Source organism: Cricetulus griseus (assembly GCF_003668045.3).
Source record: "Cricetulus griseus strain 17A/GY chromosome 1 unlocalized genomic scaffold, alternate assembly CriGri-PICRH-1.0 chr1_0, whole genome shotgun sequence".
Lineage (NCBI taxonomy): Eukaryota > Metazoa > Chordata > Mammalia > Rodentia > Cricetidae > Cricetulus > Cricetulus griseus.
In genome coordinates this window covers 250,298,888-250,320,621 of record NW_023276806.1, presented here as the reverse complement: position 1 = coordinate 250,320,621, position 21,734 = coordinate 250,298,888, and the positions used below count along the sequence as shown (strand labels likewise).

At 41.7% G+C, this 21,734-nt stretch overlaps 1 protein-coding gene across 1 annotated transcript in view; it reads left to right on the top strand.

Annotated features, from left to right (window-relative positions):
- Window positions 1–21,734, top strand: part of Kcnh8 (potassium voltage-gated channel subfamily H member 8) — a 373,434-nt gene that overhangs the window by 289,529 nt on the left and 62,171 nt on the right. The window contains exon 11 of the mRNA XM_027394572.2: window positions 3,788–4,002. Within this exon, the coding sequence (XP_027250373.1) occupies window positions 3,788–4,002 (215 nt within the window). The remainder of the gene's footprint in view (window positions 1–3,787; window positions 4,003–21,734) is intronic.

The following is a 21,734-nucleotide window of genomic DNA, read 5'->3' as shown; positions in this document are numbered from 1 at the left end:
AATGTGACCAGAAACTAAAAAATAGACTAAAATATGTTTTGTTTTCATCTGCCAAAGTAAACTTAATTTCAAAGCTTAAATCTAGTATTAATTTTAAATTAATATTTGGTGCAATTTAATAATTTACCTTCAAATTTTTATTTCATACACAGTCTGAATATATCAAGCATATTTGATTAATTTCATGTTACGATAAATCTTTCCGCCAAAAGCCGCCTGAGCCCCACCGCCAAGTGTGAGCTTTACACCTGCCACCCGCCTGAGTTAGGCCCAAATGAATACACAGAAACCTGTATTAGGTTCAAAGCTGCTTGGCCAATGACTAGGATTCTCATCTGTTAGCTCAGTCTCAATTATCATAAATCTATATATTTTATAAGACTTATCTTATTGGACGCCTTATTGGCGTCCCTCCTTGCCGGTGGCTCACATCCTGCGGATGGAGGAGGGGAACAGGAAAAAGGGGCCCTTCCTGTTTCTCCTTCCCTTAAATATGAGTCTCCTTGCTATGTCATTTCCTGCCTGGATCACCACTTCTCTACTACATTTCCCAGAATCCTCTTTGACTCCTAGTCCTGTCTAACTTGCTGTCTCATTGGCCAAATGGTATTTTATTTAACAATCAATAAGATAAACATATACAGTACATTCCCCATCAATTTCATGTTTCCCTATAGTGATAAATTAAATAGAATGAGTTTTTATGAGTTTCATCTCATGAATTTTGTTTCAAAAATGCTGGTCACATAAAGTATAAATAAAGTATAATCATTTAGAAATTAGTTGGGAGAGTCATGGCCACCACCGTCACCACCAGAACCCAAGCAAGAGCCACAGAGCTGCCAGGTGGTGAGGAACATGACTTGGAACTTTGTCTATTCAAATAACTTGGCAATAGCTACCAGTACCAACAGCACCTCAGAGCTCCTCTGAGGAACCTGAGAGACCCACCAAGGCTTCAAGGAACAACTAAAAGAAGGCAGGTCTTAATGGTAAGATGCTTTTAAAAGGTAGTTTCATAGAATAGAAAAAAAGATGCCATAGAGGAGGAGCAAGCACAGCAGAGAGAAGCAAAAGTAGACACATGGGATGGGAGACAGGAATGTGCATGTGGCCGTGGTGGGAAATAAAAAGAAAGTTGTTGCTGAGTAGGATAGGTCCTTGAGCCACCCAGAGGCTCGCCACCACTGGGCCTGCCTCACCCCTTCGTCACACACCAGGCCAGTGCTGCTGCTCCACCTGAAAACCTGACCCACAGCACAGAGCCTCTACTGCCTCTGCCTCCCTAGTGCTGCTCTCCTTGCTGCAGAAAAAGAGAGTTTGAGACCACAGGGCTACAAGCATGATGGCCATGCCTGGCGAGGCCAGCACCGAGGGCAGAGTAGCATACGGCATTCTGGAGCTCGAGAAGATCCTGCTAGCAAAAACATTGCTCAGTCACAAAACAACCTTGACTCTGAGCAATAAAATATCCTAGATGAAGAATGATTCATTTTCTGGATTAAGTTTCCTCGAAAGACTTCTGTGGTCCATATTGCCACTACAGCCCAAAATGTTGTCTGTGATCTGTGATGCTACTTGAGACCAGGTAGAAACCAAATGGAACTGGGCTGTGGTAGCACACACCTTTAATCCCAGCACTTGGGAGACAGAGGCAGGCTGATCTCTGTGAGTTCGAGGCCAGCCTGGTTTACAAATCGAGTTCTAGGACAGGCTCCAATGCTATGGAAAAACCTTGTCTCCACAATGGGAAGAAAAGAAAAAAAAGAAAAGAAAAGAAAAGAAGAAAGAGAACCCAGGTGGAAGTTCATGATCCATGCTGCCACTGCCTGCTGTGGGCAGCTTCTTTTGTAGTGGTATCAATGACTGAAGACTCATAACTGAAAATGAAACACTGAAGGCTTCTGTGACAACCCCCCCCCCAAAAAAAACAATCCAGGCAGGAAGCTATTGGAGAGAGTCCTTAAAACTGTGACAAAGACACTAATGTGTAGTTCTTCACAGTTGATGGCTTCTGGCGGGAGGGGGTGGGGATTGGACTTAGTTTTCTTTAAGGGACTGGCCACTGGGAGTTTAACCATGCTCCAAAGTTTATATGGGCAATACAATCTGTGGGTTTTTTGGTTTGAGGTTTCTTTTGTTTGTGTGTGGGGGGGGGGGGATAAGGATGGAAGGGTAGACCTGGGAGGAATGGGAATCAAAGTGTGGTAAGGTACATTGTACAAAATTCCCAAATAATTGATAACAATATTATATTGGTGAAAATTAGAAATTAGAGGAAGTAATTGAATATGGAGATGGGATAGTTTCCTTGATAACACTACCCTTTAAAAGGGGATTTATTTATGTATTTTATGTATATGAGTGCTATGTCTGCATGTACTTCTGCATACCTCTTATAGATGATTGTGAGCCATCAAGTGGTTGCTGGGAATTGAACTCAGGACTTGTAGAAGAGATATCAGTGCTCTTAACTGCTGAGCCATCTCTCCAGCCTACTTGATAACAATTCAATGGCATGTCTTCCTTGGTATTGAGGACTGTGCAGCTGTTTGTCTCTGTTGCTTACAACATAGCAAAAAGACCATTCAGATAACCACAGTTAATCCCTGGGTGTAATGTCCTTCATAGACAGACTCAGAAACCTTTCTAGAAACCCAAGTTAACACCAGTGCCTGGTGTTCTCTGTGAACATGTTCCTGTTCCTCTAGCCTTCAGCCCAAGTTTGTCTAAGAATGAAAGGTTTCTTCATGTCTTTTGTGTGGCTTCTGGATGACTTTGTGGCCATGTCCAAAGTACATCAGAAGTTAAATTCAGTGACTTCTTGATGCTTGAAGTTATTTCTCCTTTCTGATATTTTCAACTCTTGAAATCACTTAAAAGATTTAAAAGATGGAATTGTCCAATATTAGCTCAACAACAAACAAGCAAGTTAGTTCCCAGAAGATAGCCTGATTACTTTAGACAGCCATACTGCTGTTAGACATCAAGGAATTAGGGCACAGTGGTCCCATGAGTAGTCATGTGAGACCCCAAATTTTGGTCCACTCACTTCCTATCTGGGTGGAGGACATCCTTACACTGTCACAGAATATGACAACTGGGAGCCATGCTCCAATGTTATACACTACTATATGTGTGAACCATGGCCAAAATGTTCAACCCATACCCTTACTCCTGACTTAGAAGAGGGACAGAGAGTTCCTTCTTCTACTTCACCCTTCTGTTCATCTTGGAAACACCATCACAAGTAAATGAAAGAACCTTAGTCTCTTGAATATCACACTTCTGTTACTACCAGAAGTTCTAGAATCTAGACAGTAGGTTTCCTGATGCACTGACCTGAGATATTCAGAGCCATTTTTCCATCTTGGAAAACCAGTTGTTACTACCCTCTTGAATGGTGAAAGTGACTGTGACAAATTGACAGATCTGAAGTCATTTTTCAAATCCTGCCAGAGAGCTGCTTAGAGCCCATGAATGATCTATGATGCCTAAGCCACCCACCCATGTCCAGTAAACCAGTGCTCACACCAGTGACAGTTTTATCCATCACAAGATATTTGACAATGTTTGAAGCTGTTAACATCTTGCATACCATGACAAAAGAGCAAATGAGCCCCAACTCTCAGTGCTATTGAAATTGTGCATCTGTGCTCGAAATGGTCTTCTCTTTCTTGTACAATTTGAGAGAAATGGAGTCTGCAAGGCAAAGGAAGTGACTGGGTCCCAGTGGTTATGCTTTTCTTCAAAATGATATGGTTCTTTTTCTTGTCACTGCTCCTAGGAAAGGGAGATTTAATTGGAGCAAATCTATCAATTAAAGACCAAGTGATCAAGACCAATGCTGACGTGAAGGCACTGACCTACTGTGATCTTCAATGCATCATCCTTAAAGGTCTCTTTGAGGTCCTGGGCCTTTACCCTGAGTATGCACACAAATTCGTGGAAGATATCCAGCACGACCTCACATACAACCTTCGAGAAGGGCATGAAAGTGACGTAAGTCCCCTTTCTGATTAGCACATGGGGCTGGGGATCAGATAGAACAGCACAGACAAATGCCATAGCCTCCTTTCAAAGGGCTCTGCAGGTAAGATATTCAGCCCCTGGTTAACTGATGGATTCACTAGAACCTGCAGTTCCTTGCTAGCATGGAAGCAAAGTACTATTTGTAGGCAGGTTCTTGCTTGCTCATCTTCAAATGCTTGTGTCTAATTGCAGTTTCAGTGATACACAGTACTTATCTGGAGATAAGTGATGCCCCAGAGTTTGACAATTTCAAGAGAAAATATGTGGGACAGAGTTTGCTGTGTGCAGCTGTTCAGTCCTTCAACTGCTAGACTAGAAATTTGCTAGAAACTAACCTTTTTGTTAAAATGGTACCCCAAACAATCTATCTCAAAGTGACCGAATTTTCATAAGTGGATTCAAGCCGAGGATTGTCACACTTAAAGCATAATGAACATTTTGAGCAATTTATATTTGCTTCATGTTTCAGTTTATACAAACAGCTTTTCTGTCAACATATGTACTATTCTGTGTTTTGTGTTTAAGCTGATTGTGAACATAACTTCATTAGATGTGTCAGTGATAATGAATAAATAGGAATGATTGTTGAAAGGCAAGCCAGAGAATGCAACTCATTGTGTGATAATCAGTGTCTTATCTCAGATATTTGTAAGCACTTGGATCATTAAGAAACCTTAGTTATGACTAATCCATATTATATAGACATTCTGGGTAATCACTAGCAATCTCTTTTGAAAAATAGATAGAAAATGGGAATTGTATATTCTTTCATCTAGGTTTGGAATATATGTGATGTTAGACAGCTATATGATGTCCCGTCCTCTCCACTGGTGATAGAAAACGCCAATGAGGGTCGTTATTTACTAGCTACCTATTATGCTAAACACTCTTCCCATACAAAGCATTTCATTGATTAAAAGACTCTTTAAGATAAATATCAGTACATTTCTGTAGCAGAACAGATTCCAAGTGGCTGTAGTCATGCAAACTTGCAGGTGCCTAGGGCAACCATATGAGAATGAAACCCAAATTTAAAGTCTACAATTGAGCAACAAAGGTCCTGCCTTTTCGTGAAAATCTCCCATGCATCTCATGCAATGAACTGAATCTTAAAATTCAAAGTGTAGTTTATGTTCTCAATGATAGTATAAAATGACAGTTTAAGGAATATAATATAATGTTTTGAAATATGCATCCATTATTAAATATATAAATCAAGGTAGTTAAAATATGTGTTTCTCACATTCATATTCATTGATGATAGCATTTAAAATGCCCTCAGCAATAGTCATGTATAAAACATGTCATTGTTAATGAAAGACACCATGCTGAAAATGAGATGAAATGTTGTGTCCTTGTACCAATATCTCCTACCTGCCTCAACTAACTGCCATCCTATCCTCAGCTTCTATAATTTCTGCTTTCTCCAGATTTCACATGAAGGTGAAATCATACAGGATCATGTCAGGCTTATTTCACTAAGCATACCCTCCCACTCCCAAGTTTTTCAATGTTTTAAATTATAGAACTTCCTTCTTCATTGAGTCAATAGTATTCCCAAGTACATAAAGTGTTTTCTTTATTCCTCTGTCCAAAATGATTGACATTCAAGTTGATTCCATGTCTTGACTATTGGGAAGAATGTGGCAATAGCATGAATATACACATATCTATGTCACATACTGACCACAGCTCATTTGCATGCATAAGTAGTAGAATTGTTGCATTAGTGGTTGCATCTTTAGTGTCTGCTGTCCCTTCCCATCTACAATATGTAAGGACCTCCCCCCCCTTCTAATCTGTAACAATACTCACCTTTCAACTTTGTGACTGCCTGAGGAGACACTCTGGGAAAGAAGGATGAGTGCAGAAACTGTGGAAATTATAGTGCTGCTCTGGGCCTAGGTGATCAGCTATCCCTCCCTGAGCTAATGCCACTAGGTACATGGGATTGGCCAGGCTGCTACTTTGTGACAGGTACCCAGAGACTGAGGGAAAATACAGCAAAGAGATAGCCTTTGTAAAACATCACCAATGATGTTTTGAAAGAGCTTAAAAGAAATGTAAACACTGAACACTAAATAAAATTAAGTTAATGTAACCTACATGTTTATCTAAAACATAGGAGGGTGCATATGAACTGAAGCTTCCTGTTGAGATTTTATTGTTCTCTGTTACTTGGCTTTCAAAATGCTTTCTTACACACACATACACTCACACCATAATACACACCACAACACACAAACAACACAACACACACACACACACACACACACACACACACTACATATATATCTCCAAAATCTTGTGATACAGTTCCGTGGCTGGATAACTTTGGACCACTCTTCTGTGTAATCTGTAACCCTGTGGGAAGCTACTGCTCCAGTATTCTTTGACTTTCAGGAAAAGTTACAAACTGATGCCAGCCTGTGCTTAGGGATCCCTGTTCAATCTGATGTGCCACTCTGTTGTCAGCAAATTTGGATTCAAACACCATTCCTTAATTCCCATACATGCACATAGAAATAACCAACCACAGAGGTTCTCTATAGAATAATGGTCATGAAAGATGAAACACTTCTGTTAATGGATGTGTAAACAACATAAATGGAACTACCTAAATCCACTTACTCTGAAAACTTGAGTTGCTACTTATACAAAGTAGCTCATAGACTATCAGATCTGCAGATTTCTCATTACATAGTGGTGAAACTGTCTAACTATAGACAATAAAAACAAAATAATAAAAAACAAGACTGACAGCAACCCATTTCAAAACAGAACAGAAGCAGGAAGGATCGGTTAGCATTTAGGAGGGACCTGTGGAGCACTGGGACTGGGGCTCCTGCAGCTCCATTAAACTGCACAGCTTTAGAAGGACATCTTACCTCATTCTCACAGGAAAAATAAAGTTTATGTGCTATTTGGTAAATTTGTTGAATGACTAGCTATTGCTATTTTGACCTTGTGCTAATTATGTACCTTAGGCTATTGGCATATTTTCTGAACTTGCCCCAATTCATAGCTCCTGGTGGCCACAGTGATATTAACTTAGTCATTTCTGTCAATGCAGATTCTTATTAGTTTACATCACTGTTTGTTATGATAAGCTTTATAAATTAGTTTAACACAAGTTCATCTGTTTTTGAGAAATTAGTTTTCCTTCATATAAAGAGATTTGAATTTGAGATAAACAAATAAAATGATTGGAGAACATCCAAAACAACTGTTTTCAAAATGAAGAAGGATGAAACTCAGACATCCATGTAACTACATATAAATATTGTATTGCTGTGCTCGGTGGGTGTTGATTTGCTATTGATGGGGTGATGGCTGTGCAGCAATAAATGCCAAACATTTTGGGGGAAGTCCTTAATTCTGTCATACTGTGAAGTCTCCAACTAGAACCTATTAAAGTTATAAATGTGCTCATCATCTCATCTCTACCTCAGTTTCCACTCATTATATTTTATCTGAGGAGCCTAAAATGCTAAGCCACCTCATTCTGTATCCCCACTTTATTTTTAACTAAAAGGGGAAACGGTCCTGTGATTTAGTGGCTTCCAGTCATCACTGTGACATTCTTTGAGCTGCTACGTACAGGAAGCACAAGCAGTAACCTCAACATTCTGAAAGAGGCTCTGGATGGAAAGGGGGTCAGAAACACTCATCCTCAGCATCTTCTAATGGCACTTGGATGGTTCCTGCTGCTGACTCACAGAGGCTTAAAACATGATGATTCATCACAATGCAGGAGTCCTCCGATTGTTCCAAACATAAGGACAATCGATTTGTAATGTGCTTGCAAAAATGAATACTCAAGAGTTCTGATTTGCTTTTGCCAAGAGTGATTACACAGTCCTGCATTCCCAGCTACTCTTGAGACTGAGGTAGCATAATTGCAAGTTCAAGGCCAACCTAAACAAATGTGCATCAAAAATAAAAGACTTGGGGAGAGGGGAAAGCACATAGCTTAGTAGTAAGGTATTCACCTTGCATTGTGAGGCCCAAGTTTCAATTCCCAGTAATGAACACACACACACACACACACACACACACACACACACACACACACACACACACACAGAGAGAGTTTCAGCATAGTCACATGTATTGAATGGAGAGTCATAATGCTACACATAATACTAACTTTTAAATAATGAAAAATAAACAAATGTATGTGGTGATATATTGTTTATAATTTAATAAGGCCACTGGAGATGAAAATGCAAAGCTAGCCACATCCATAGAGCCAGGCAATTGTGATACACATCTTTAATTCCACAAACCACACTAGTTAGCTGTAGAATCTGGGCAGTAGTGGCACACAACTTCAATCCCAGCACTCAGGAGACAAAGGCAGATGGATCTCAGTGTGTCCAAGTCCACTCAGGGCTACATGAAAGTGAATCACTCTAAAAGAGAAACAGCTCACACAAAGGAGATCTCAGCACTTGAGATCCCATGCCTTTAATCTCAGCTCTAGAGAGGTATATATAAGATAGGAGAGGGACATTCATCAGTCAGTGTCAGAGATTTATTCTCCAGCCACACTGAGGACAGGAGATCCGTTTCAGCCTGAGGTAGAGGTAGGAGCTAGTGGCTGGTTGCTTGGTTTCTCTGTTCTTCAGCTTGGACCCCAATATCTGTCTTTGAGTTTTTATAATTATAATTTGAGTTACAAATGTAAACAATACATTTTTGTGAAAACATATACATTAAATGTAACTGTTTCTTTTACAAAATAAGAAAGACCACAGGACTCTTGGCTCTATGCTCTTGAGTTTTGGGGGCTATGCTCCATACATAGAAATCCTGAGGACAGGCCATTAAGACTTAGTATATTCAAAGTAACTACCATCCTCTACAAACTTGCCCTACCCTTTCTTCTCCCCTTTCCTCACCAAACCCAATGCCACAGCCAAACTCATTGTTTTTGTCCATGTGAACTCTCCCTTAGTGTCGGATATGTATTTCAGGGCTTTCACCCATGTATGCATGTGTGAGGGTCACAGGTCAATGCCAGGTGTCTCCCTCTCCCTCAATCTCCACATTACTTATTTTCTTATTTTTGAAGCAGAGTCTCTTAGTGACCCCAGGGCTCACTATCAGCCAGTACCCCACCATTCTGGGATTACAGACACACATTATCTTAAAATGGTACCACATGCCATGTTGCAAGGTTCCCTTCAATGGAGTCATTATTACTTCCAAGATTGACCCATGCTATTACAAATAGCCATCTCCCTCTCACTACCACAGCTACCTAAAACACCCATTATAAGAATATTTAGTACCATGCACTACACATATAATACTACTTTCAAAAATTCAAAGGTGTGAGCTCTGTTTCTCTTTTAGACTGATTCAATCTCTTGTAGTCCAGGGTGGCCTTGAACTCACAGAGATCCATCTGCTTCTGACTCCCGAGTGCTGAGATTAAAAGTATGCGTCACCACTGCCTGGCCTCTATGACTAACTAATGTGGCTGACTCTGCACTCTGATCTTCAGGCAAACTTTGTTACAGCACAAACAAAATATCATCCCATTTTCCATTTTTTGTCTAAAATAAAAAAGGCTATAACTATTATAAGAAAAATAATATACAATTAAGTACAGTAACTATATACAATATAAACAGGCAATAAATACTTCAACAATGTCTAGTCCATTTGCATTAGACAAATTCAGAAAAAATACTCCATTATCTATGCTATCTTGGTGAGTCCAAAATCTTCTACCTAATTCACTTACTATCTTAACTTACATTATCATCCAAAACTATCTTTTAATGTACCTCAACCTTACACACTTTACACCTCTGTAGTGAATTTCTTTTATGAATCTGGTAAACAAGAAAAACTATAACTATCAGTCTTTAATTTCTTCAGAAACCCAACCATTCCCCAAAAAGATGAGAGATGACAGAAACAGCTAGCTGCCTGGACAGTCACCTAAGGTTCCTCTGAAATGTTGTGGCACCAATCTTCAGACTACAGTCATAGAGCATTTGGCAGTCATTTCTATGAATCAGGATTTTTGAAGGACTGTCCTGACTCATCTTGACAAGGTTTTGTAGTCATTCTCTTTTATGTCCTGAATATCCAATTTGGACAGCACAATGTTAGCAGTTGACACAAGGGTACTTCCTTGCCCAGTGGCTTACTTTTGCCACAAAGAAAGCAAACGCCATGTGGAGTTCCTTTGATGCCCATCATCTTCTCTGAAGTAGGTTGGTGCTGCCAAGAAGAGACATGTCTCGTCATTAAAAAAGAACCTATGTCATTAAAACATCTTAGATATCATATTCTGTATATCTCTGAAGTGTTTGAAGACCACTTAACTATATCTATCTCTGTTTGACCTTGAGAACATAACTAATATGACTACAAGTTCAATTGCAATAAGTGACTAATTACTAACTTGTATTTCTTTATTATCCTAAATATTTGGTAATAACTTTCAAGGACTAGAAATGTACATTACATTGTTAAATGAGTTATACAGTTACAATATCTTGAATAAGATTAGAAAAATATGTACAGTGTGTTCTAACAAAAAGGACCTTAAATTTGTATCAATATACAACAATCCATATCATTGTTAAAACATTCAAAACTAGTAGTTGCTTTTTGGTTTAAAAGTAGGCTAAAAAAATCAACCATTTTATTCTCTTTCTATATAGCCCCGTTTTTGTCAGTAGATTTAATAATCTATCCTTCTATACTATCAAATCAAATAGCCCCCTTTTCTCTTTTCAAACAAGAACCCTGAATCTAATCTCCTTTGTTCAGCATTTTTCCTGACCATTACCAATAACAACTGTAACTATAAATGGTGTTCGTAATTGGCCTAACTAAGAAAAACCTGGAGTCAGATATTGAGGGAAATGCTGAGAGATCACAGAGAAGGAGCAAGCCACAGCATACCTTATCTCTTTAGTGTCTCAGCAGACAAGAGAGTAATTTGTCTGTACAGACCTACAGACCTCTATTGTTAGCAATCGCAATAATAGCTAGCTCTAATAGCAAGCTCGATTCTTTGACCTTCAGACAAGTTTTATTTGTACAAGCAAGATATCACTACAACCAACATCCCTAAACAATGACAAACTTCCATAACTCATTGAATGACCAAAAACTACCCACCCCACCTGTTGGGAATGTGGGTACTGTGGTTTTAAATTACTTCCTGCTGTCTGTGGGCAATGACATCTTTAGGTATTCTGAAAGTAAAATTGGGGTTAATTGTCAAGTCCTGGGAGAGGAAGTTGTATCATGTGTTGTCCAGTCTCTACATAATGGGAAAATGCAGGGCTTATCTCAAGTCCTGGCTAGAATAGTGTCCCGTCTATCTCGACCAGCAAGAGAAACACGACCACGACTCTTCTTCAAGCAGTTTATACAGGAACCTTGTACATCAGCTTCTCTCCTCTCCCAGCCCCTGCAAGCCCTTAAGTAGATGCTCAGTGCCCAATCAGCTCATGCCATCTGGCAATCCCGGATAGGCCACAGAAGGAGGAAGCGTGCCAGATGCCTCAAGCACTTCCAAATAAGGCTTGTTTACAGTTAAGCTCGGACTACCTGGCATCTAGCCAGGCGCCATCTTAGGGCTGTGGCTCTCCACAGTTCCCCCTTTTTTATTTTATAGCACAACAGGTAAGGGTAGGGGTCTGATCTCTGAAAACAAGGGACAATGTAATGGCCCCACGCCTAGGTATCAGCCAAGCTGGTGCCACACCAGTCCAGTATCTTTTGTCAGAGATGGGATTATGATACCAACCCATATGCAATCAGACTTGCCCTTCATGAAGTTCACACTTCATGTGCAGTACTACGTCTCCCAACCTGTGTGGAGGAAGTAATTACTTAGCTTTTGAGTACCGTTAACCAAGCCTGAGGAGACTGCCCTGCCTCCAGGGCTGCGAAGGCTTGTGCAATCATGGCATGAATTCTCCTCTGTGAAACCCTCATCCTGCAGATACACCATAAAGCAATGATACTGACAAGGATAAGCATTCCTCCCAGGGCACCCATCATTATTCTGACTAATATTACTAACTATAAAAAAGCACAAATTCCCTGGCAAACCAAAACTAACATTACCCTCTACAGGACTAATATCCTTATCTAAAGGCAAAAAAGGTAAATTTAAACTCAAATTGCTACTAAAAAATCTAGGGAAAACTTGAGCAGAATGTCTGATTGGCAGTGGTTTCAGGAACACCAACAGAATCCCCCATCAGGGTTCTGCTGTCATCTTGTTGAGATCAGCATCACCGTCATGATTGTCAGCATCAGGTACATTGGTCTGCTTATGATTTTCGCCATCCTCAGAGGCAGGGACTCTTCTTGTCAGCCTTTCTGGAACCTACACCGGCTCTGATTGATCCTGCGGGAAAACACAAACAGACCCTCTCGCCCATGATAGCACAGGGTCAGGACCCTTCCACAGTCCAGTAATGACATCCTTCCATTTTACCAATCCCTTAGTACAGGGAAGGGCACTATGATGGCGATCAGCAGCCGAACGCCCATCCACATCCAGTTGAAAACAATTAAGAGTCAATAAAGCTAAAGATATTCTTTCCTTGGGGGTGCGGCCTTGGCCCATTCCCCCTTTTTGTTTTATTAGGCATTCCTTCAAGGTTCGATGAGCTCGTTCAACGATACCTTGACCTTGAGGATTATAAGGAAGTCCATGCTTCAAATCTATATGTATTTGTGTGCAAAAGGCAGAAAAGGATACAGCAGTATACGCTGGTCCTTTATCTGTTTTCAGTTGTTGTGGCATGCCCCATGCAGCCCAAGCTTCCAAGCAGTGGGCAATTACATTCCTCGATTTTTCCCCATTTAAGGGGGTAGCATGTATCACTCCAGAACAGGTATCCACAGATACATGCACATATTTTAATGTCCCAAATTCAGGAATATGAGTAACATCCATTTCCCATAACTTAAGCGGAGTCAATCCTCTAGGATTTACTCCCCAAGCTGGAGGATGTAGGAAAGTAACACAATCCTTGCAAGTCTTAACTATATCACGAGCAGCAGCACGGGATATACCAAAGTGGCATTGCAAAGTTTTAGAATTAACATGGAATTGTGAATGAAATTGTTGAGCTCTATCCAATGGAAGGGAGGTGAATGCAAACTACATTCTGGTACATTTATCCACTAAATCATTCTTTTCACTAATTGCTCCAGGCAGACCAGTATGCACTCTAATATGCTGAATATAAAAGCGCTTCCAAATAATTTCTTGTAGCTGGTTCACATAATTTTGAATGGGACTATTTATCTTTATTTTTCCAGCGACTTCTAAATCCTTAACTAGATTAACTACATAATTAGAATCTGAGATCAAATTGAAGGCCTCAGGGACCCTTTTAAACACTTCAAGAACTATTTGGAATTCCACTATTTGAGGTGATCCTGGTATAAATTGACAAACAACTGGGACACTCTCCCCAATTACATAAGCACCACACCCAGTCTTGGATCCATCAGTAAAAATATTCACAGCACCCTTAATAGGTTTTTTATGAGTCACTTTTGGAAAATTTACTGGGTGCTCTTTAAAGAAATTTAACATAGGATGTTTAGGATAATGATTATCTATATCCCCATCAAAGCTGCACTTTAGAATTGCCCACTCATCCAAAGATGCAACTAAAACTTTTATTTGAGCAGCAGAATAATGAGTAATGAGAACATCAGGTTGACATCCAAAATACTGTAGACACTGTTGAATCCCCAGTGTGGCGAGTGTAGCCACACTGGTGGGGTAATGCTCTACTGATTTATTCACTGAACTTCTGGGGTGGATACATAACAGTGGTGCCCTTGCCATAGCACTCCTGTGGCCTGACAAGCAGTTGCCAATAATGCATAGCAAAATGCATTAGGGATGCATCGAATCAACAACGCTGTACTCAATCCTTGTTCTACCTTTTGTAATGCCAATCGTGCTTTAATAGTCAGCATCTGAGGGGGATTTAAATAAGAATTACTAATTAATATATTATACAATGGTCTCAACTCCTGATTAGACAATTTCAAAAATGACTGAATCCAATTTATATCACCTAATAATTTTTGATAATCTTTAAAGTTTTTAATGTATCTAATCTAAGCGTTATTTTTTTCGGCACAACACAATCTTTATCTTAGCTCCTAAATAGTTAATGACAGTACCCTGCTGGACCTTTTCTGGGGCTATGTATAATCCCTTCCTCTCCAAGGTCTTTACCAAATCTCTATATGCTAAGTGCAGCAATTTCAACTCCTTACTAGTTAACAGAATGTCATCCATATAGTGGACACATCTCATAGCAGGGTATTTCTGTCTAATAGGAGATTCTATTAAAAAGGCTTTCCAATCTAAATATTGTCCAGGGGATAAACAAGCTCGCACCAAGCTCATCCAGTCACTTGGAGTCATGCAATGGCGATTAAGAGCTTCAACCTGTGCTGTTGTAAAAGCTGCGGTTACCCCATAAGTGCCGACAGACTCAGCAAGCGCTTTAATCGTTTTGAAATCAAGGGGCTCATGATAGCGCTGCCCCTTGTTATTCTGAAAGACAGGATAACACAACTCATGTTTCACTTCCTTCCATACCTCCAGGCAAAAGGACTGCACCCCCAGCCGCCGGGAGAGGAAGTTATGTTAAATGGAGGAGGGGGCGGTCCTGGAGCAGTAGGCTCTACCTCACAGGATCCTGATGCTTCCGCAAAGATGCCCTCTCCATTTTTTCTGCTAGCATTTCTAGTTCCTCTTCTGTGTCTGAGCTACTCCCCTCTGAACTTTCCTCAATACTTTCCTTTTCTGACTTAGTGGACCACTCCTCTTTCAGCTGTTCTAGCACTTCCTGCCCCTTCTCAATGGTTCTGCAACATCTCTGATTTCCAAACAACTGTGAACAAGCCTCCAAATTGATCTTGTCCAGGGCTTCACTGTCCCCTGCCCCCAACCAAAGTCTAGGTCTTTCCCAAGCTTATCCCAGCAGCTGGTGGTTAAATTACCAGAATCAGCAAACCAGGGGGCTACCACATCAACCTCCTGGATAAATCTCTCTAAAGTACTTTTCTTTAATTTCAATCCCTTAGACCGTAACAGCTCTTGAAGAGCAATGAAAATTGGTTGCGATGTTGTAGTTCCCATACTTTCACTTTTGGTTACCTCTGCTTTGTCCAAATCCCAGAACTTTGTTGCTCCTCACCGGTGACCTTATTGCCTCTTTACCGAGGTCCTTAGCTTGGTCCCAACTTACCTGGGACTTAACAGTCGACTGCCCTGACTGCAGGAAGTTCTGAGCCGTTCACCTGCGGAGGTTCCCCGTACGGGCCACCACTTGTCGTGTCTATCTCAACCAGCAAGAGAAACACGACCATGACTCTTCTTCAAGCAGTTTATTCTGAAAGACCTCAGAAGGAGACCCGCACCCAGGAATCAGCGAAACCACGAACTCTGGATGTAAGAGCAAGAGGCTTTATTAGTAGCGCTGGTACCCCGGGGCTTAGCTTTTGGGTAGGCTAAGCCCCGAGCCAAGGGAGAGGGGTCCTTATATAGCTAAAAAGCACAGTGCAGAAGCCAAAAGCATAGTTACAGGGATTCTATTGGACAATTTAATGAGGTACAGAGTTATCAGTATATTCTCAAGGTCTGCACCTGGTACAACAGACCCAATTCCCCCCTCCGCGTCCAGATGGCTGACCTTGGGACGGAGGTTCCCCATGGGGGGGGGCATCCTCTCCCCGCTCGGCCCCAGCCCCGGGGCGCGGTGCCAGGCGGGCGGGCCTGGGTTAAGGGCCCCCCGCCTGGGTGAACCGGCTTGGGAGGGAGCCAGCCGCCAGGCGTGTGGGAGTGTGCGTACGGGAGTGTCACCGAGAGAGAACCAGCCAGGGGGCGGGGTCTTTCATTCCCCCATTTCTCTTGTAACTGAATGGAATCTTTCATTCAGAGGTCTCTGGTTAAGTCTTTCTATAAGCTTGGTCATGCTGTCTCTAACTATTCCTGTATGGTCTGTATAAAAGCAGCATTCTTCCTTGAGGGCAGCACATAGCCCTCCTTTCTGTCTGTAGGACTACCTCAGAGAGTGATGTTAAGGATTTCTCGAGTGCACTGACTGACTCTTCTAGGACCTGGATATCTGTGTGCATGGCTTGTTGTAGAAGCTTAAAATGATTAATTCCCTGTAGGGCAACGGTTCCGGTCCCTATGCCGGCTGCTATGCCCCCCACTGTTATCCCTCCTAATAATAGGGCCACGGTAAAGGATATTGGCTCCCTCTTATATCGGGTTGATTTCCCTAGTACGCTGTAAACATATTCAGGTTGGTGGTATGTGACTTTGGGCCAAAGTTCTATCAATATACAAAAGTCAATGGTGGTGTTGAGAACAGTGGTAGAGACACAGGGAGTCAACCCAGTACTGCAAGCCCAATAAGTTCCATAAGGGGCAACCAGGCATCGGCTGTCCTGAGATAATGGCTCTGTTTGGTTACATAACTCTTGATATGAGGGAGGAACCCTGCCTATGCATAGCCCCTTTCCTGAGACCTCAGACAATGTGAGCTTGTGCTGCATGGCAGTTTCACAACTGGTAGGCGCTGAGGTCTGGTGACGCCGGACCCAGACAGTGTCCCCGATCTGGTAGGAATGGGGAATGGTAGGATGGTCCCTCTGGTCTTTATAAGTTTTTTTTTTTTTTTAAAAAGGTGTGAGCCCATATGGCCTAGGGGTATGCTAGGGGGAGTAGGAGGGCCCAGTCTCTAGTGTCCCCATCAGGGAGTGATAGGTACTGGCATCTCCACGCAAGGAAGTTCCCTTTGACTTAGCATTTCAACCAGGGAGAATGGACGGCGAAATTCTTTTCCAAACTGCTTCCTGCTGACTTTGGGACGAAGTTAGGGACCCCAGAAGGTTGAAATGCTAGTCAAAAACAAAAAGGAATTTAGGCAATGGGGAATCCATCAGGGGCTTCTGGTTAGCAGACATTGTTGCAGAGATAGGGGGTGTCCATATCAGCAGACTGGTTCACATCCATAGCAAGTCTAGGGTTCGCAGTCTACTTAGAACAGTCTGAAGTCAGCAACTGGTACTCAGATGTCTGTCAGAAGCAGAAACCTGTTTAAGACATATTTAAACTAGGAACAGAGGTTAAAACTTATTTATAGAAGCCCACGGTGCAGAAAAAGCAGATATCTGGATATCTGTTCAAACAGCAAGAACATATTTATAACTTTGAGTCCTAGCAAAAACTACAGATTTGGGCTATAAGCATGTACATTTTTCTTCTGTCCAGAGAGCTAGGTATGGATTGGACAGAGGTGCCTTTGGCCTGATGAAAAGCCCTTTAAGTTTGTACTTAGATGACAACCAAAATAAACTTAAAAACCTTGAGCTTGTGCCTGAACAGTAGATAGTCATTATTTTATCAGCTAACATACTGACTAGTCTATAGTGGATCTGACTGTCTGATGCTGTCAAGCTGACAACCAGTAATATTTCAGAGATCTGAGAAGGGTATATTTTATCCGAATCTACTAAAAATTGACAGAAGCCAGTTAGAAGCAAGTCCATATACAGTTAGCCAAATCCAAGTTTCTCCATTATCGTTGGAGGCAGCTGTCTCAAAGAACAACAATCTTCGCCAGGCCTATATTGTGAGAGGTTTTATTTTCTCTCTGTGGAAGAGGGACATGGAAAAGACTGACCTTGTTTTGTCTAGGCAAAGGGGTACAATCAATTTTCCAGTGCCCAGCAGCTTTGTCCACAGTCTCGGCCAGGTTCTGGCAGGCGGCAGGTTTCATATCTGAGCATCTGCTCATTGGTCCAGGTGCAGGAACTGAGGTGCCTGTAATCTTCGGGTCATTGTCAGGATCTGGCAGTCTGTCTGACATTATAAACTTTAAAGATAACAATTTAAATGCCATATTCTGAAGATCTCTGAAGCATTAGAGGTCTGTTTGTCTGTTTTAATTACTTGCCTTAAGCACACATTAAGTATACAGGTGGCTAGGTAAGGTCTTATTTCTGTAAATAATTTTTAGTCTGACTGTAACTGGTTTTAACTTAGTAAGATGTTTGAAACAGCACAGCTGAACTTAAAACTGCATAGAGCTACCTTATATTCCTTAAATAGTAGCTTAACTTCTTTCTTAGGCAGTGTTTTTCTGTGACTTTGGAGCCTGTCCTGGAATTCAATCTGCCGGACCAGGCAGGCCTTGAACTCATAAAGATCTATCTGCTTCTTATTCCTGAGTGGTGGGATTAAAGGCATGTGTCACCAATGTTCTAAACTTAAGGCGTGTGTTACCAACATCCTGAGCTTAAAGGTGTGTGTTATCAACATCCTAAACTTATTTCTAAAATATAAACTGTAATATCATATAATAGATCAGCATCTTTCATAAAACAAAAACTTTACATTGTCAGGCTTTGCTCAAAAATAATTTTAAATTGAAGCTCTTTAAGTACAAACATTAATAAAAACAAACATAAAAAAACTGGTTTTAAAAAGAAATTTAAATTCCCTTAAGGTCTTTCTGTAATATATAGAAGCATTAACATTGTAAATCTCAATTGAAAAACTTGTTTCTAAGATGGTACCTCTAATTTCCATGCGGTCATCTTTAGTCAAGATGGCGGTTTAAGTATTCTTTTTTTTTTTTTTTTTTTAATTTTAGCAAAATGGCGACCAGTCAAGTCATATGAACATTTTAAAACAAGTATATATAAAACAGAATTAGCTTAATATGGTTAAAATTTTAGACATGAGAAACCATAGCACAGTTTACATTTTTCTCTGACTTATAATAACCTTTTTTCTGATTTTTAACAACTTTCCTCTGACCTTTTACAACTTGCTTTGACCCTCCATAACTTTCTGTAACAATCTTCTCTGCTATGACTTGCTTGCTTTAATTTTCTATAACCTTTTAGTTCATTTCTCTGACTCTCTTAGACATTCCTAGACAAATTTCCTTTTTATTATTTAAGTTTCCTACATTTTTTTTTCTCATTTTTCAGTCAACATAAAAATTTTGTCAAAGTCCCCTTTTCATGAAGTATAGCAAAAAGCACATTGATCCCTGTCCAGGTCGCTGGTGGCCTGCCCTGGATCTTCCGGATCATAGGGAGTATACATCCTATATATTTCTTTTAGTCTCTCTAGAAAAGTGGCAGGTGATTCCTCCGCCCTCTGCATCATCTGCTTCACCTGGGCCAAATTGGTGGGTCGGCGTCCTGCCCCCCCCCAGACCCGCTGCGAACACCCGGTGATAGAGACGTCCTACCTGCTTCAGTGGTAAAATCCCATTCAGGTCTTTTAAGAGGGCAAGCTGCATCAATTTCATTGGGCAGCTGTTTCTCCTCCGAGGTTAAGGGGACCTAGGCGGCAGCGGCTGCTTCTGCCTCTGGCGGGGGCGGCGGCGGGCGGTTAGAGGGGGAAAGGAAGGGGGGGCCCTTGGGGTGTCTTTTACCTGAAATATAGTTTGGGGGTTAAAGGTATCATCCCGCGGCCAGCCCACGTCAAAGGCTGGCCATTCTGAGGAACAAAGAGTAATCCATTTGCGTTTATGCACATCAACTACAAAACAAAGACCGAACAACACAGAACAGGCTTCTGCAGCGCAGTTTCGACAGAGAGTCGAAAGTAAAACTCCAGAAAACAAATGAGCCCACTGAGGCTCCAAGCGCTAAGGCATCTACCCTAGCCAGAAAACAAATGAGCTCACTGAGGCTCCAACGCTGCCAGGACGTCTCCTGGAGCCGCGGCCGGGAGTTCCTCCTCCGAGCCGCCAAATACGAAATGTACTCAGCTGGGTACTGCAAACGCAGGTGCAGTTCATAAGACGGATTCAGACAGACAAGACACAAGACGAGACAAGACAGCGGATCCTCACAACGCTTACCTCCCAGACGTGGGTCGGTGGTCCCTGGGCGGGTCTCAATCCCGGACCGAGCCCCCAAATGAAAGACCTCAGAAGGAGACCCGCACCCAGGAATCAGCGAAACCACGAACTCTGGATGTAAGAGCAAGAGGCTTTATTAGTAGCGCTGGTACCCCGGGGCTTAGCTTTTGGGTAGGCTAAGCCCCGAGCCAAGGGAGAGGGGTCCTTATATAGCTAAAAAGCACAGTGCAGAAGCCAAAAGCATAGTTACAGGGATTCTATTGGACAATTTAATGAGGTACAGAGTTATCAGTATATTCTCAAGGTCTGCACCTGGTACAACAGACCCAATTCCCCCCTCCGCGTCCAGATGGCTGACCTTGGGACGGAGGTTCCCCATGGGGGGGCGTCCTCTCCCCGCTCGGCCCCAGCCCCGGGGCGCGGCGCCAGGCGGGCTGAGGGCCCCCCGCCTGGGTGAACCGGCTTGGGAGGGAGCCAGCCGCCAGGCGTGTGGGAGTGTGCGTACGGGAGTGTCACCGAGAGAGAACCAGCCAGGGGGCGTGGTCTTTCAATTCAGGAACCTTGTACATCAGCTCTCTCCTCTCCCAGCCCCTGCAAGCCCTTAAGTAGATGCTCAGTGCCCAATCAGCTCATGCCATCTGGCAATCCCGGATAGGCCACAGAAGGAGGAAGCGTGCCAGATGCCTCAAGCACTTCCAAATAAGGCTTGTTTACAGTTAAGCTCGGACTACCTGGCATCCAGCCAGGCACCATCTTAGGGCTGTGGCTCTCCACAGAATAGTCTGTAAGGCTGGACTATCTCAGCAAGCCACCTTGAAATTGTTCTGAGCAGTTTGTATTCCAAAGCCAATCAGGTGGTGGTTGTCAGCTTATTAGCACTGTCATAGTCCTGGTGGAATTGCCATTGTGGGGCCCCATCATCCTTTTGGAGACTTCAAAGGTCACTGTTAAGCATGGTCATGGTTCACTGCAGAAAACTGATAGAGACTCAAACTCAAAATCATGTACAGGAATCTAGATGAAGCCTTTTTTCTAGAATTAGTTAGTACTCTCTATGATCATTAATCTCATGACAAAAAGTTTATAATGTATATAATGTATATAAACTTGAGGTAATGTTTATATGTTAAGAAAAGCTTTAAAAAGTCAAAATAAAACCAAAGGATTATGAGATTAGTGACAATAAAACATCCCTTACATTTTTGTTTTTCTTCTGTCCCATATGAGGTGGCGCTTCTGACAGGAGACAGAAATTTTGAATCTTGCTTTAACAAGCATACCTGGATTTAGAGAAGGCAAGAGCTAAACTCCAACTCCAAAGCCAGCTTTAATTTTTAAATGGGACTACAAAAATACCATTTGCATTGTATGTCTGCAAAGAACAGCAGAAACAAAAATTTGGGAAGATTTATGAAATTTTATCCTGTTGGAAATGTGCTATATCGATAGGCCAATTCATTCTTTTAAATGCATAAAATAAATATTTATAAATGTTTGTTTTCATTTAAAGGGGTTGGTTATTGTAATAGGAGACTGTCTCCATCCGTCTCGGTCCCACTGGATGGACACATTTCCTTCATCCACTAGGTCCTGGCAGCGCTTATGAAATAAACACTCAGAGACTTAATATATATTTATAACTTTTGGCCATTAACTTAGGCTTCTTACTGACTAGTTCTCTCTTAATTATTAAACCATTAATACTAATCTATGTGGCACTTCGTGACCTTGGTTTACCTAGATGATGGCCAGACATTCTGCCTCCCAGGTGGTAAATGGTGTCTG